The sequence below is a fragment of the Pinus tabuliformis genome, chromosome 2_2, assembly GCF_031772625.1.
Source record: "Pinus tabuliformis cultivar Carrire ecotype Pingquan chromosome 2_2, CPIR1, whole genome shotgun sequence".
Lineage (NCBI taxonomy): Eukaryota > Viridiplantae > Streptophyta > Pinopsida > Pinales > Pinaceae > Pinus > Pinus tabuliformis.
Window position 1 is genome coordinate 682,889,568 of NC_142300.1, and position 13,606 is coordinate 682,903,173.

The 13,606-nt window shown below is 37.4% G+C and overlaps 2 protein-coding genes across 8 annotated transcripts; both read right to left on the reverse strand.

Moving 5' to 3' along the window:
• Window positions 1-824: 824 nt before the first annotated feature.
• Window positions 825-13,377, reverse strand: LOC149194505 (uncharacterized). Of its 7 annotated transcripts, XM_089405108.1 has the most exons (9): window positions 13,068-13,377; window positions 12,898-12,965; window positions 12,541-12,678; window positions 12,278-12,334; window positions 11,051-11,098; window positions 10,620-10,830; window positions 10,076-10,158; window positions 9,826-9,961; window positions 3,007-3,158 (listed from the first exon to the last, which is right to left on the reverse strand). In XM_089405108.1, the coding sequence occupies exons 2-5, from the start codon at window positions 12,926-12,928 to the stop codon at window positions 11,055-11,057; spliced, it is 270 nt and encodes an 89-aa protein (XP_089261234.1). In that variant the 5' UTR covers window positions 12,929-12,965; window positions 13,068-13,377; the 3' UTR covers window positions 3,007-3,158; window positions 9,826-9,961; window positions 10,076-10,158; window positions 10,620-10,830; window positions 11,051-11,054. The 7 variants fall into 7 exon arrangements, 4 of the variants coding, with proteins under 4 accessions (XP_089261234.1, XP_089261235.1, XP_089261232.1 ...); XR_016254538.1 differs by lacking the exons at window positions 12,278-12,334; window positions 12,898-12,965; window positions 13,068-13,377 and adding exons at window positions 825-1,248; window positions 1,554-1,601 and having other exon boundaries at window positions 1,841-3,158; window positions 12,541-12,674; XM_089405109.1 differs by having other exon boundaries at window positions 11,051-12,334; window positions 12,541-12,670.
• On the reverse strand, window positions 5,015-6,939 carry LOC149194506 (auxin-responsive protein IAA16-like). The gene is made up of 4 exons (XM_089405110.1): window positions 6,570-6,939; window positions 5,598-5,736; window positions 5,451-5,512; window positions 5,015-5,269 (listed from the first exon to the last, which is right to left on the reverse strand). The coding sequence occupies exons 1-4, from the start codon at window positions 6,601-6,603 to the stop codon at window positions 5,226-5,228; spliced, it is 279 nt and encodes a 92-aa protein (XP_089261236.1). The 5' UTR covers window positions 6,604-6,939; the 3' UTR covers window positions 5,015-5,225.
• Window positions 13,378-13,606: the final 229 nt, after the last annotated feature.

Sequence of the window (13,606 nt, forward strand, 5' to 3'; positions counted from 1 at the left end):
AAATACTATGGAAAAACCAACTGTAATACAGAAAATACTAAAATGAAGTATGGAAAAACCAACTCTAATACAAAATATTTGACAAATACGTTCAAATAACTGAGGAAATATGTCAATAACCGTCTCTTCTTGTACTGCAAAAACGCATAATTGCAATTCAACCCCAAGCCAAATTGATACAGACTGTATATCTCCATAAACTGCCATCCCCTCTAACTGTGTAAACATGAAGCAAAAGAGCCCTCGTTTAATCCCAAATCCACCTGATTTATTTCTGCATCAGTCAACTGAAATTCGGATATCTCCCTGATTTGCTTTACATAAGTCAACTCAAATTCCCAAATCCACCTGATTTAACTTGAGACGTTTAACGAGGCAGAGGAATTGCAATCTGGGCAAAGAAATCCAAAAAATCTTGTAAAAGCAGTGTTTGAATCAGGTTCTTGATGGTGGAAATGGATTCAGCACCATCAAAAAATGTCTAAGACACCTAAAATTTTAAAGTTTAACAACACTATAACTTGGATTTACAAGGACATTTTCACTTCAGCAACATCTGATTAAACTTGAATTTATGCAAAATAAAACAGCTTGTAAAACCTTAACCGATACCAAATTTGACAATCAAACAAGCATTAAAAACAACCAGAAAACATACCGAAATTCATGTTGATCGGAAGATCAACGCCACAATCGTGCATACCAGTAACAGTTATAAGGATGTCCTTATTGTAGGCAGTACAGAGATTACATTGAAAACACAAATTCTATCGTTGTAAAAAATGCTCCAAAACAATAAAATAGAAACAGAGGACGTGTGAAAGTCTACAAAAATAACTGAAACTCGTTACCATCGCTAATAAAACCGCTGTCATCAGTAACCCTCTTCAAAGCAGAAAAATCGAAGTCTACCCTCTTCCGGGACCTTAGAGGTTTGCTTTTGCTTTTCACAGATATATATAGTGGTTCATGGAAGCAAGATCAAAAGGAAGTCTTAAACGACAAAGTAAGAGGGACTTTGTAAACCCTCCTTATAACATTAAGAGATTTCTGTAAGTTCTCCAACATATCGAGCATAAAAAATATGCAACAAAAGGTCCAGGGCTTCATCAATGATCAATGCTTCAAAGTTATAAACGACTCTATGTAGAAGAATTATAAAAGACTAAATTACAGATGCAGGGTTTTTGGAACTCTCAAAGATGAAAGTGCAAATATTGTTAAATCCACTGGTAAGAATTCCTCAACCTGCAAAGAACACAAACACAACAATGATGAGCAAATGAAATTGCAAAAATAAATTGAGAGTAATTATCAAATGCCAAAGAAGAGGGAAATGGAGCAAATCAAAGGTCTGATTCCCTCAAAGAAAAACGCTGCAACCCCATTTGCAAATGGTAAGGCCTTCGGACATTTCAATGCGCAAAAAACCGAACCCTTCTTTTTTCAGCTCATAATTCAGAAAAATACTCAACTTCTTCCATTTTAATACACAAAATCTTTTAATACACAAAATCAAGACATATAACAAATGAACACCATATAGCCCTAACCTGTTGATTCGAAATACATGAGTCTTCCAGATCGATGGTAGTCTTCCACTGAAATTATAAGTTCAAATAAATGTTTGAGGCATTCAATCTTCTACATAAACTCACAAACAAACCATACAAAAAGTTGAAATGTGAAGGATCTAAGATTTTTACCTTTCAGAGGACATTTTCACTTCAGGAACCTCTCATTAAACTTGAATTTATGCAAAATAGAACAGCTCGTAAAACCTTAACCGATACCAAATTTGACAATCAAACAAGCATTAAAAACAAACCAGAAAACATACCGAAATTCATGTTGATCTTCGCATCAACGCCACAATCGTGCATATCAGTAACAGCTATAGGGATGTCCTTATTGTAGGCAGCACAGAGATTACATTGAAAACATAAATTCTATTGTTGTAAAAAATGCTCCAAAACAATAGAAGAGAAACAGAAGACGCGTGAGAGTCTACAAAAATAACTGAAACTCGTTACCATCGCTAATAAAACCGCTGTCATCATTAACCCTCTTCCACTGGTAAGAATTCCTCAACCTGCAAAGAACACAACAATGATGAGCAAATAAAATTGCAAAAATAAATTGAGAGTAATTATCAAATGCCAAAGAAGAGGGAAATGGAGCAAATCAAAGGTCTGATTCCCTCAAAGACTGCGTCACGGCTGCGTATCACTTGTTCTCGGACGCCCTTTCCCCTTTTCCACGCCCTAGACGCGATGTCCCCCATCTCTATTAAACAGCAACTAATACTGCAGTTCAGTCACAGCCCTTCCGTGTCCTGACTCTTTTACGAATCCCGCAATTTGTCCACAGCACAGGCCCTCGCTGTTCTGATTTAGGCTTCTCAGTTTTTGCATTCCTTTAGATTTGACGCTCTGTAAAATTGAAAGCGCAGAGAAGGGTAGGATAGAGTCGATGGCGCCAAGTATGCATGATCAGGAGAATGGAAGGACGGCTCACAATCATCATGTGATGATGCTGCCGTCTCTGGGTCACGGCCATCTCATTCCCTTCATGCAGCTCGCCAAGAAACTCGCTGCCAAGGGCCTCACTGTTACCTTCGTTGTCACTTTCCATCACATCTCTTCTCTGCAGATATATCAGATCTAAACATCCGTGTTTCACAGACAAGCAACACATAGACCTAGTTTTCTTCCGTAAACATGTGCATGTAGCATCATCCAAGCAACGCTTTTCAATCATGCAAATTCAGACTCAATCATGCAAATTCAGACTCTTTGGTAGTGAGCAATGCCTCATCCTTATAAAATGAACTTCAAACAATATTCCAAGTTGAATGAAATTTTTCTAATGTACACATTTTTGTGTTATGCACCTCTCATGAGGCCAACTTACTTAATACAAGCATGACAAATATTGAATATCTCTAGAGAAGGACCTAATGAGAAATCCTCAGTTTTTTCGCAAGGGAGGGCATTGCTGCTAATCTCAATTGCCACAAGGATCTTGCTAATCTCAATTGCCACAAGGATCTTTTTTTCGCAAGGGAGGGCATTGCTGCTAATCTCAATTGCCACAAGGATCTTCTTTCCAATGTTGTGGCTCTTCTTCCTCATCTCCATTAGCGCCACCGTGCTTTCCTGTACAACAATTGTTAACCAAAATTTATAAGAAAAGGCCATAAATATTAAAAATCTTATACATTCATTTAACCACCATCACATTTATAACAGAAAAAGATGAAAGTTTAAGAAAAAGATGAAAGTTTAAGGATAAGAATTACAGTTACTTACAGTTCCTCAGTTTTCTGAATAATTGTTCAGGGCGCATTTTTATGTTATTCTCTTTGCAAAATATTCTTTCCTGTGACTCAAGGTGTAGTTTATTTCTTTATTATGGTGGCTGTAATGATGGTTTCTTATCATTTGTAATCTTGAGATTATTGGACATGGTAAATTGATATTGTTATTGGATTTATGTCCATATCTGCAAATTTCTAAGCAATTGAGAGTTTTCGAAAACAGAGTAATAGCAGTGTGCAACCCATTGTGAGTGTCTGGAGCATCTTCGAAAGCTGAACATCCAAATGATATAAAACTCAAGTTTGTGAATGTGATTTAAGAGTAAAATGCTGACATGTTTTTGTTGTTTAATGTAGAAGGAATCTTGCCATTTGGGCTCTAGAGCCCAACCTGCTTTCTCGTATTGCAAAACACAGATCATTTAACCAACAAAAAGCACAGATTAACATTTACGAATGCGGTCTCCATTGATCTATTAAAATAAGCAGCTGATGTAAGTAAACCACGAGGAAACTTTCAGATGGCAACCAATGACACCATTTCATTTACCTTTCAGAAAGATGAACAGGACCTAAACTTATCCACATTATAAGCCAGCAGCTGTAATCTACAGTAAAGAATGTCGACTGAAAAAACCTGTCCTCCAAAATGAAAATGATATTACTTTTAAAATCCGAGTAAAGGCCCAAGAGCCATATGTAGACAATATGAAACTAAAATAACTCAACTCAGAATACTTGACACTCTAACATGCATCACCAAGCATGTGAAGAGCTAGATCTATGCTAGTATAATAGAAATACTATTTCCAATGCATTCTATAGCCTGCCATTCCCAATGGCCAATTCAATGATCAGCACACTACAGTTTTGTATCAATAGGCATTATGTTGCTGTAAAATAATATCATTCCCAAAGGCCAATTCAATGATCAAATCAGCAACACTTATCCTTTCAAAGAAACAGAAAGAGGCTTTCACAAAAGATTTGTAAATTGCTAAAAAGAAAGGTATACTAGACCCAGATCACTACAGTAAGGAGATTCATGATCTAAAACTAATGTTAAATAAATGAAAAAGTAACCCACAGGTACAGAAAGTCCATAGCTGCCAAGCAGCACCTCATTACTACCAGATTTACAAGACTGCACTTGCTATACACAACTGTTGGCAACTTGAATTTTCCAAGCAGAGAAAATAGTCAAATCATTTTAATTCTCCGAGACCCCAGCTATCCAACCTGAAATATGTGCTGGACAAACCCTTCCAAGCACAATCCTGAAGCTCTACATGTCAATGGCAATGCCACAATCAGCACACGTGACCCATCCAAAGCACATACAAAGAAAACCCACATTGGAGCTTTTCTCACAAAGAAACATTGTGAAATCACCTTTGCAATTGGAAAGCACTTCAAACCATATTTTAATAGGTCATACAAATAAATATACAAACAACATGAGGTCAGTTCCTCAAAGTACAGAGATGGGAAACATTCCCCATGTCAGTTAACAAAAGAGAAAAAGGAAGCAAAAAACCTAGTCTATGTTCATGTTTCAGAGAAAGAAGCCACGCAATATCCGGAATGTGCTTGGAGTCACAAGGCAATGCCTCCAGCACATCCCAAGAGAGAAGACAGGCATTTCTTGTATGCCTTTGAAGAAAACTGCCGAAATAATACAACACAACCATTAAGTCATGATGCATGCAAGAGAATACCTCTCTGGATACTCTTACTGACATTATATTCAAATCGTATTTTACACCCCACCATCAAGAAAAAATTCTTCAATTCCTGATGAAAACTTGCCTACCTTCCCGCACACTTTAAACCACCCCAACCTTCACTGCTGCTAATGGGATCTCCTCCATTTGGGATCCCTTTACTGGAGCTTTCAATCATTTAGTCACTGGGTCACTTGACCCTGTGGCTTCAGAGGATGCCTCGGTGCTGTTCAATACACCAGAAAAATGGTTGGCATCAAGATATATGCAGGTATCAAAACACCATCGCAGTTAAATAAAAATGTATATACCACAGTTTGACAATCTTTGAGTGAAAGAAGCTCTATGAACCCAAACTATAGGCAAAAGAAGCCTTCTAACTGAGACAAGGCAGAAAATGTTAGTACCTAATCCCCGTGCTTCTGAGCTCTTCATGATACGCAGCCTCTTCACTGTACTCACAAACATGCTGCAAAAACACCAAGATTAGATATCAGAACAGCTGGGTATATGAACTGGTATTTCAAGACAATTCCATATCTAATTATACTCACTCCCAAGGTACGTCTCCAACCAGCATACGATCCCCTTCATTATCTTCATAAGTGAGAACATAATCGGTTCCACTTAATAGAGTAGGCTGATCATTTTTAGACGATGGATTGGTAGGTTGTCTCTGCCCACTGCCCTGCACTGGAATGCAGACCAGGAAAGCAAATCAGTTTAAGGCTCAAGAAGTCCAGTTAGTGAGTCTAGAATTATAGCCAAACATCTTAAACATATAATAATGCAAGCTTTCTATATTTTCATTAAGTCAAGTTCCAGAGACCATCAGATAATACTGTGAGTAAAAACAAGGGTTTCTGGAAAGGAGGATTTTCATGAGAGCTCAATTCCTAGAACCAGTCAAAGTGGTGTAAACTGGAGAGACTGATTTCAATGGGACAAGTTTCAGAAAGCCTGTGGTTGCCTACATGAAAACAAAAGAATTAGTAAAAGAGGCAAGAGGGATAAACAGTGGGCGAGAAACACAAACTGATCATGAGACTGCTCAAGTCAATTTGTATTTTCTTAGAGTTTGATAATATCATATCTGGTCGTAATTGTTGTACTTAGTTAACCATGAGTCACAAACCAAGAAAAATACAGCAGGAAATGGAAAATAACATCAATTCTAACGTTATATTTCCATGGAACCAAGATTAAAGGATTAGACAGGCAGAAAAACCATAAGCAGAAAGACCGCAACGATTTAAAATTCGCCAGTGACCAATGTAGACCTCCCAAGTGAAGGTAAGAATGTGGGTGCCTAACGGGCATGGAGTTATGTAAGCCCAAAATCAAATAATTATTTACCCGCGAGCGAAGAATAAGACACCTACCAGATTTTAGATCTGAGGCTTGCCATAAGTGGAGATGAAAGATCTACCTAAAATATGAAATGTGATATAACACCTGCAAACCTTAACCGCAAAACAAACACAAACTAACAACGAACGAGAACTGGCCTTAGAAAACCCACATACCTTCTTCTGCGATCTTTGCCTTCAACACCTCCATGTCTTTACCACTAAACTGAACCCTCTCGATTCTTTCTCGAGCCCAAGCGTTGGCCTTCTGCTTTTCCTCCTCCGTTAGTTCACATCTCGGATTAGAACCTATTTTCGCATTCTTCCCCCGCGCCTTCTTCTGTTTAACCGCAGAGGCTGGAGCCTTACAGGACTCGACCCCATTCGTAATATCACCGAGAGCAGTTCGAGGTGCAACCCCTGCGCGCCCATTCTCAGCAAAAGAAAATGTCCCACCGAATGCCCCCTTAGAGCAGTTCGAGGTGCAACCCCTGCGCGCCCATTCTCAGCAGAAGAAAATGTCCCACCGAATGCCCCCTTAGTATGATTCTCCGTCTTGCGAGGGGCGATAGGGCTCACCAGTCCAGAAGAGGTTTCAGCTTGTTCGTGATGTAGGCTCAGTCAGTGAGGCGGCATCCATGAATACCTCCGCTCCTGAGGCCGATATGCAGGTAATGGTGTCGCCGCTAAGTCGTTTCCTGAACGTGAAAAAATGCCCACTCCGCCAGGTGTCAGATGAGAATAAAGCCAGGAATAAAGCCAGGTGTCAGCGTCAGAATGAAAAGGACGACGAAAGGTCCCTTTCAAAGAAAGGCCTATCGGCCTAAATATCATCTGAACAAATTCATTCAAAATACTATGGATTTTTTTTATCGTTGACCTTCACTTCCTCGTGTGGAATAAGACCATCGGCCACACGACCAATTGCAAGGTTGAGAATTTGATGAGATTTTTTTTAAGTGTGATGGTGGTCATACCGAAAGAGATTTATAGGTATAAGAAGAACTTGGGTGATTTAGGCCGAAGCTTTTTTTATAACTGTTATGGATTACAGAAGTCTCAATTCAAATTAATAGATGTTTTGTTTTAGAACATTTTGTATTAAATTTTTTTTATATATAATATAACTAGCAATTGTCCCAAAAGGTACAAAGAGAGGCCGATAGGATTATTAAATCGGAATTGTTGAATTTTTCTAGAAGAGATGTTGGTTCAAGCCTAACGAATGAGCAATTTGAGTTGGCTAAAGGCTTTCTAATTGTTTTTTATTATGGTAAAATTATATTGATAATTCATTGGTTTTACTTTACTTTCAAAAGGTTGAAGGAATTTGAAAAGCAAGTATAGAATTGCTTTGTGGGATTTGATCCCAAAATCATTGCTTTGTAAATACATACTCAATGAAATGTTAATTGGTTGAAACCCTGCAAATGTTTGACATAAGAAAATAAGCCGAAAAGGTTGAAAGGCTTAATTGGTTTGTGGAAAACCTTGTTTTGTTGGCCTGGATCATTGTGCAATTACTTTTCTTTAGATGTTTTGTTTATATCTATATTACAAAGACCACATTGAATGTCTTATTTCATTCTAGAGTAAGTTAATTACTATCCACTACTAATATATTTCATTGAAAACCATAATTGTATATTGCCTTTAGAAAGTCAAAACATAATATTACAAAACATATTGATATATTGCTATTAAAAAGTTGATTCCATTAGAAACCATGATATTATCGGATGCCTCGGATCCATCAAGACTGAGGCTGAATTTGTTGATCGTAAGGGTTGTATTCCACAGCCTCCAACCCACAACATTGACCGCTGAGTCAACAGTCCCAACGAATTGGGCCAAGATTTCAATTCTACGCAATCACAAACCCACAACTTCTTCAAGCTGCTCAAGTGACCTAGAGAACAGGGCAGCATTTCCAACAAAGCATTTCCCAAATGATAACCTTGAGAAGATAGGTTATGCTTTGTAAGACCAAAATGATAACTCCACTAATAAATTTGAGAAGGATGAGCAGCAGAACATTGAAACGAGTCATCCGTAAGTTGTAACAAAAGGATTTAGGATTTCCAACCTGCCTAAAACGTTGGGAAGCCTAAACAAAGTTCAACCCGGTTAAGAGGCTGGAAGCCTAGACAAGTTTAGTCAAACCCGTAAGGGTAAAATGACCCTATACACTGAACAAGGGTGTTAACACCCATGCTGGGGAAGAGGCAAAATGAAGCAGTCTCCAGGTCCTCCCTCATGACACATGATGTAATCTACTTATTTTGCAAAGTAATATAAGATGTATTCTCTTTCTAGAAATGGAAAATAAACAGATCAAAAGAACAAATCCGGTTGAGAAGATTGGTTATGCTTTGTATGACCAAAATGATATCCCTACTAATAAATTTGAGAAGATAGGTTATGCTTTGTAAGACCAAAATGATAACTCCACTAATAAATTTGAGAAGGACGAGCAGCAGAACATTGAAACGAGTCATCCGTAAGTTGTAACAAAAGGATTTAGGATTTCCAACCTGCCTAAAACGTTGGGAAGCCTAAACAAAGTTCAAAGCCTAAACAAAGTTCAACCCGGTTAAGAGGCTGGAAGCCTAGACAAGTTTAGTCAAACCCGTAAGGGTAAAATGACCCTATACACTGAACAAGGGTGTTAACACCCATGCTGGGGAAGAGGCAAAATGAAGCAGTCTCCAGGTCCTCCCTCATGACACATGATGTAATCTACTTATTTTGCAAAGTAATATAAGATGTATTCTCTTGCTAGAAATGGAAAATAAACCGATCAAAAGAACAAATCCGGTCTAACTTCATTTGTAAAAGCTACAGTCCTTAAAGGTGTCTCTGCAAGAAAGATATCATGGGATACAATTCACATTTAGGGCAGGGAGAATCAATTTGTGATTCTATTCAACTTCAACCAAATGGAAGGCAAAAGAAAACCGATCTGGAAACCCAATTTATCATCCTTTTGAGAGCTTTCCCCAAATGAATGGTCATGAAAGATTTGCCCAAATGAATGGTTGGGAATGTCTTCAATTAGGTCGATTACTTCTTAACAAATCGTGCGTATAGTTAATACAATAGTCCTTACGTGACTGTTGTAATTGAAAAATCAGCATAAGAAAAGAGCTGGCCAAGCAAATCAAACTTATCCTAAATTTGATAAACAAATATTAAGTACTTTACTCATTTCCTTCAAGGAAGCAATGTTGGGATGCTATAAACATTCCTTCCCTGGCCAGATTCATCATTTCATATGTCATATATAACAGATACAAAAGTAGATAGGTAACACTAACAGTCCTAATAACGCCAGCAATAGTTGTGATTCTCATACACTATATTATAATTTATACCTAGAAATAAGGCTGCACCATTGCTTAATTTAAGCACTCAATGGTTGAAGGGAAATTACATTAGAAATGCTTAAAGGTAAGCAACCCATCACTTGGATGGCACGAAATGATTGAGGGTTTATGACTAATTGTTAACTCTTCAAAGCACTACTTTGCTCACATATCAACAGTCCAGAGTGTGCCAGGAAGAGATACCTGCAATTTTTGTAAAAGCATTTTAGTCAAATGGAGGAATTGATATGTCAGAACAAACTTGTTAAAAATAGAAGGCGCAATAGATGGAAAACAATATGTATGTGGTATATATACCTTTTAAGTTTTCCCCAAGTTTGAAAGGAGATAAGTCCTTTGTAGGGGCAACTACTGCACCTGAATGCATCCCCGAGTCCACACTAACAAAATCAAGACATCCATTATATCAGAAAAATGAGCAAATATTATATTACATTTTGATTCCTACAGTATGTGACCTTGTTCACAGTTTGGAATATAAAATAGGGTAACTGTAATATAGTATACGCTGCAGATCCCAGCAGCCAAGATTCTCCTTCAAAGATGGAGATGGAAACTCAAGTTTTCATTAAAAAACACAGCTGTGTATATTAAGAGAGAGACCTAAAGGAAGTTTGTTCAATCAAAAGTTTAACAGATATCAACGCAGCATTCTGTTCTTTTATACAGAACAATTATACTCGTAAACAGTAACTAAAAGAACAAATTAGAAATACTATAATGGTGAAAAGGTTATATAAATTGGCAACCTTTCTCCACAAAATAGGGATGGCAATTTGCAAATACTTCTTCCCGAGAAAGAAATGAAATAAGAGCAAAAGATTAAAAAGAACCAGCATACATTTCCACACGCAGATTGTGGGTTATTCAACTGTTCTGCAGTCAGGCCCAACTTCGTCTGTTTCTCTTCCAACTCAGCTCAGCCACAGGTACAATTTTTGCAGGCTTTTCTTTTCGTACTAACTTCCCCAGTGGTCATTGAAATTATCACTAATTTGATCATCTTTATCTACTGGAAGCAATTCATAATTGTCCAAGGTCACTGCAACAATCTGAAAAGAATACCAAATGAACAAGAGAAGATAACCAAAACTGCACTCAATGTTATCAACCATGAATTTGCAAGTGCATGTGAGATATTTTTACTTAACATGCATTAACAAAAAGAAAAAACAATGAAGAGAATTGACAAAATATTATATTAACCTAGAGCACAATATAGAAGTGTGAAGATAAATTTAAAATATAACTATCGAGCTTGTGGACTCTTACATCATCAAAATCCATTGAAATATGTGAATGTTCTCCCATGAACCACACCTGTGCATTAAGATGAGCCAATAAGCATTGTTAACCATTACAGAAGTAAAATGTGCTGCATAGAACTTCAACATTAGACATGACGTTGAATAATATTGTGTAAACCAAAGCATCAACTTTATCACACAAGTAAATAGAAGATCTCATAAGCCTGGTTCAATGTTTTCAAGCTCCAGTTAAAAAGATATTCAAAATTATGTCATGCTTTTGAAAGATCTAAGAATCAGATTATATTGGAACAGCCAGAAGAAACAGCAGAGAAACATTAATGCATTATCTTTATAGCTTGTTTTGCACGTTTTATTTGTACCTAGTGTTTGTTCTTTCTCATTTGGGTCTATGAATAATGTTGAGATTCTCTGATTAATCTTCGCCTGAGGGCAATGTCAACTTATTGCATTGATATGTTGTAGGATTTATTAAGCCTACACAAGGGTAACTAACCCTTTTATTGTGATTTACTACTTTTTACTATTTTGGCTAAGGCCAGCCTAGCCACCTTCTTGGGGCTATATACAATACACTCCTCATTAATAAACCATCTCATTCAAGTGAATATTTTAATATTTTCCTAAGAGTACTCCTAAAATAGTTCACTTTCTTCATGGTTACTTGTTCTTGGCTATGGTTGATCTCTCTTAAGTGCAAAATGCTATGAGTAAATCTCTTGTGATCTAAATTAAGTGCTATTATAAATCTTCCATGTTTACTTGACTGGATTTTGGTTTGTTGAAAGTGCTCACCGTAGATCTATTATCTTCTTATGAATATCAACAACTATGCTATGGCATGCAACACGTCCACTCAATTAGATTGTTTATGGTAGTTAATGATGATAGCTCAAAAGATAGTTAACCCTTGACTTTCAATTTTTATTTGTAGTTTTGCAAAATGAAAATCAAGATACATGTACACCAGGAATTAGTACACTTAGGAACCAAAAAGTGATCATACATAAGCTCCCTACCTACATGAGCAAGGTAGCATATACACTTTGGTCCCAAACTGAAGACTATCTACATCTTACTCTAAAATGGGAATCCTTACTAAAAAGTAAATAGCTAAATCTGCTCTAAAACAGCAAATTCTTCCAAATTGAATGCCATGGTGAATCCATGAAAAGTTGCTCAACATCACTTCTATAAGAAGGAAAACAAATTGCATCCCATGTGGCCCTACCAGCCTGTTGAATCATCTGCTTGTCCCCAAACAGAACACCTTTCCAGTGCAGAGGGTCTACAAAGAGAACATTATACACAACAGCCATTCAAAATCCAAAATGAACAAAACAAATTACAAAATATGGATTGAAAGAATAGATGGGAAAAGTGACCAAGCTGATCAAGTTTGTAACGTTATTAAAGAGGATTCTATCATATATATTCCTTTCCAATGGATAAACTGCAAACCAACATTAACAGCCACCAGCCCCTGTTACTAACCAGAGGGCAATGAAGATCTTTTCGAATCCTCTTCAGAAAGAAAGCTTTCTTCATCTATCAGATCCTCCAAATCATCATTCATGTCTAGCTTTACGCCCAACGGGTCAGATTTAAGCAAACGCTCTTGTTTCTGCACAGCTTTATTTTTTAGGGAAAACGGCATGTGAGATATTTTCACTTAACATGCATTAACAAAAAGAAAAAACAATGAAGAGAATTGACAAAATATTATATTAACCTAGAGCACAATATAGAAGTGTGAAGAACCCGCACCTGAAATTGACATTTTATTATATCAAGTTCTCAAAAAAATCAAAAGTAACCCTGTATGAAACTGCGTGGGCCTGCTTACGTTACCTCTGGTTTGTAGAACGAGCCCTCGACGCATTTCTCCAGATTCAAGAACCCGCTATTAACAGTTCCACCTGTGCAGGAGCCGAATAGAGGGTTTCAGAGAATAAACATAAGTGCGAAATGAAGGAAGAGATAACAGTTAGGCGAGATGGAGGTCGAAGGCATGTCTATACCTGTAGGCCTATTGAAGGCATTTCCGCCATTCCACCATCCGGTCACCTTATGTTGCAGAGCCGTAGCTCACCCACCTCGGAACAACCAAATGAGCCTTACTTCGCCGAGAATTGCATTAACTTACCCGTCTACAATCCAAATCGTTGAGACCGTGGATCTTCTCGGATCCAACGGTTGAGTGGTTGCCAGATGCAAGGGTTCGATATCATTTCGAACAGCGGGTCATGAATACCTCCGCCCCTTCTTTGCAGAGAGGCCGATATGCAGGCGGATATCCAGGTAATGAGGTAGTCGTTTCCTGAACAAAGATGAAGTTCGCGAGGTGTCAGCGTCTAGTCGTTTTTTGAACAAAGACGAAGTTCGCCAGGTGTCAGCGTCAGAAGGAGTAGGACGACGAAAGGTCCCTTTCAAAGGAAGGCCTATCGGCCTAAATATATTTTAATAATTTGTGATTTATATAAATAACTAAAAATATTTATATTAACAAATTAAAAATATTAATAATTAAAAAATTAAGCTTTAACCATAAATAAATTTT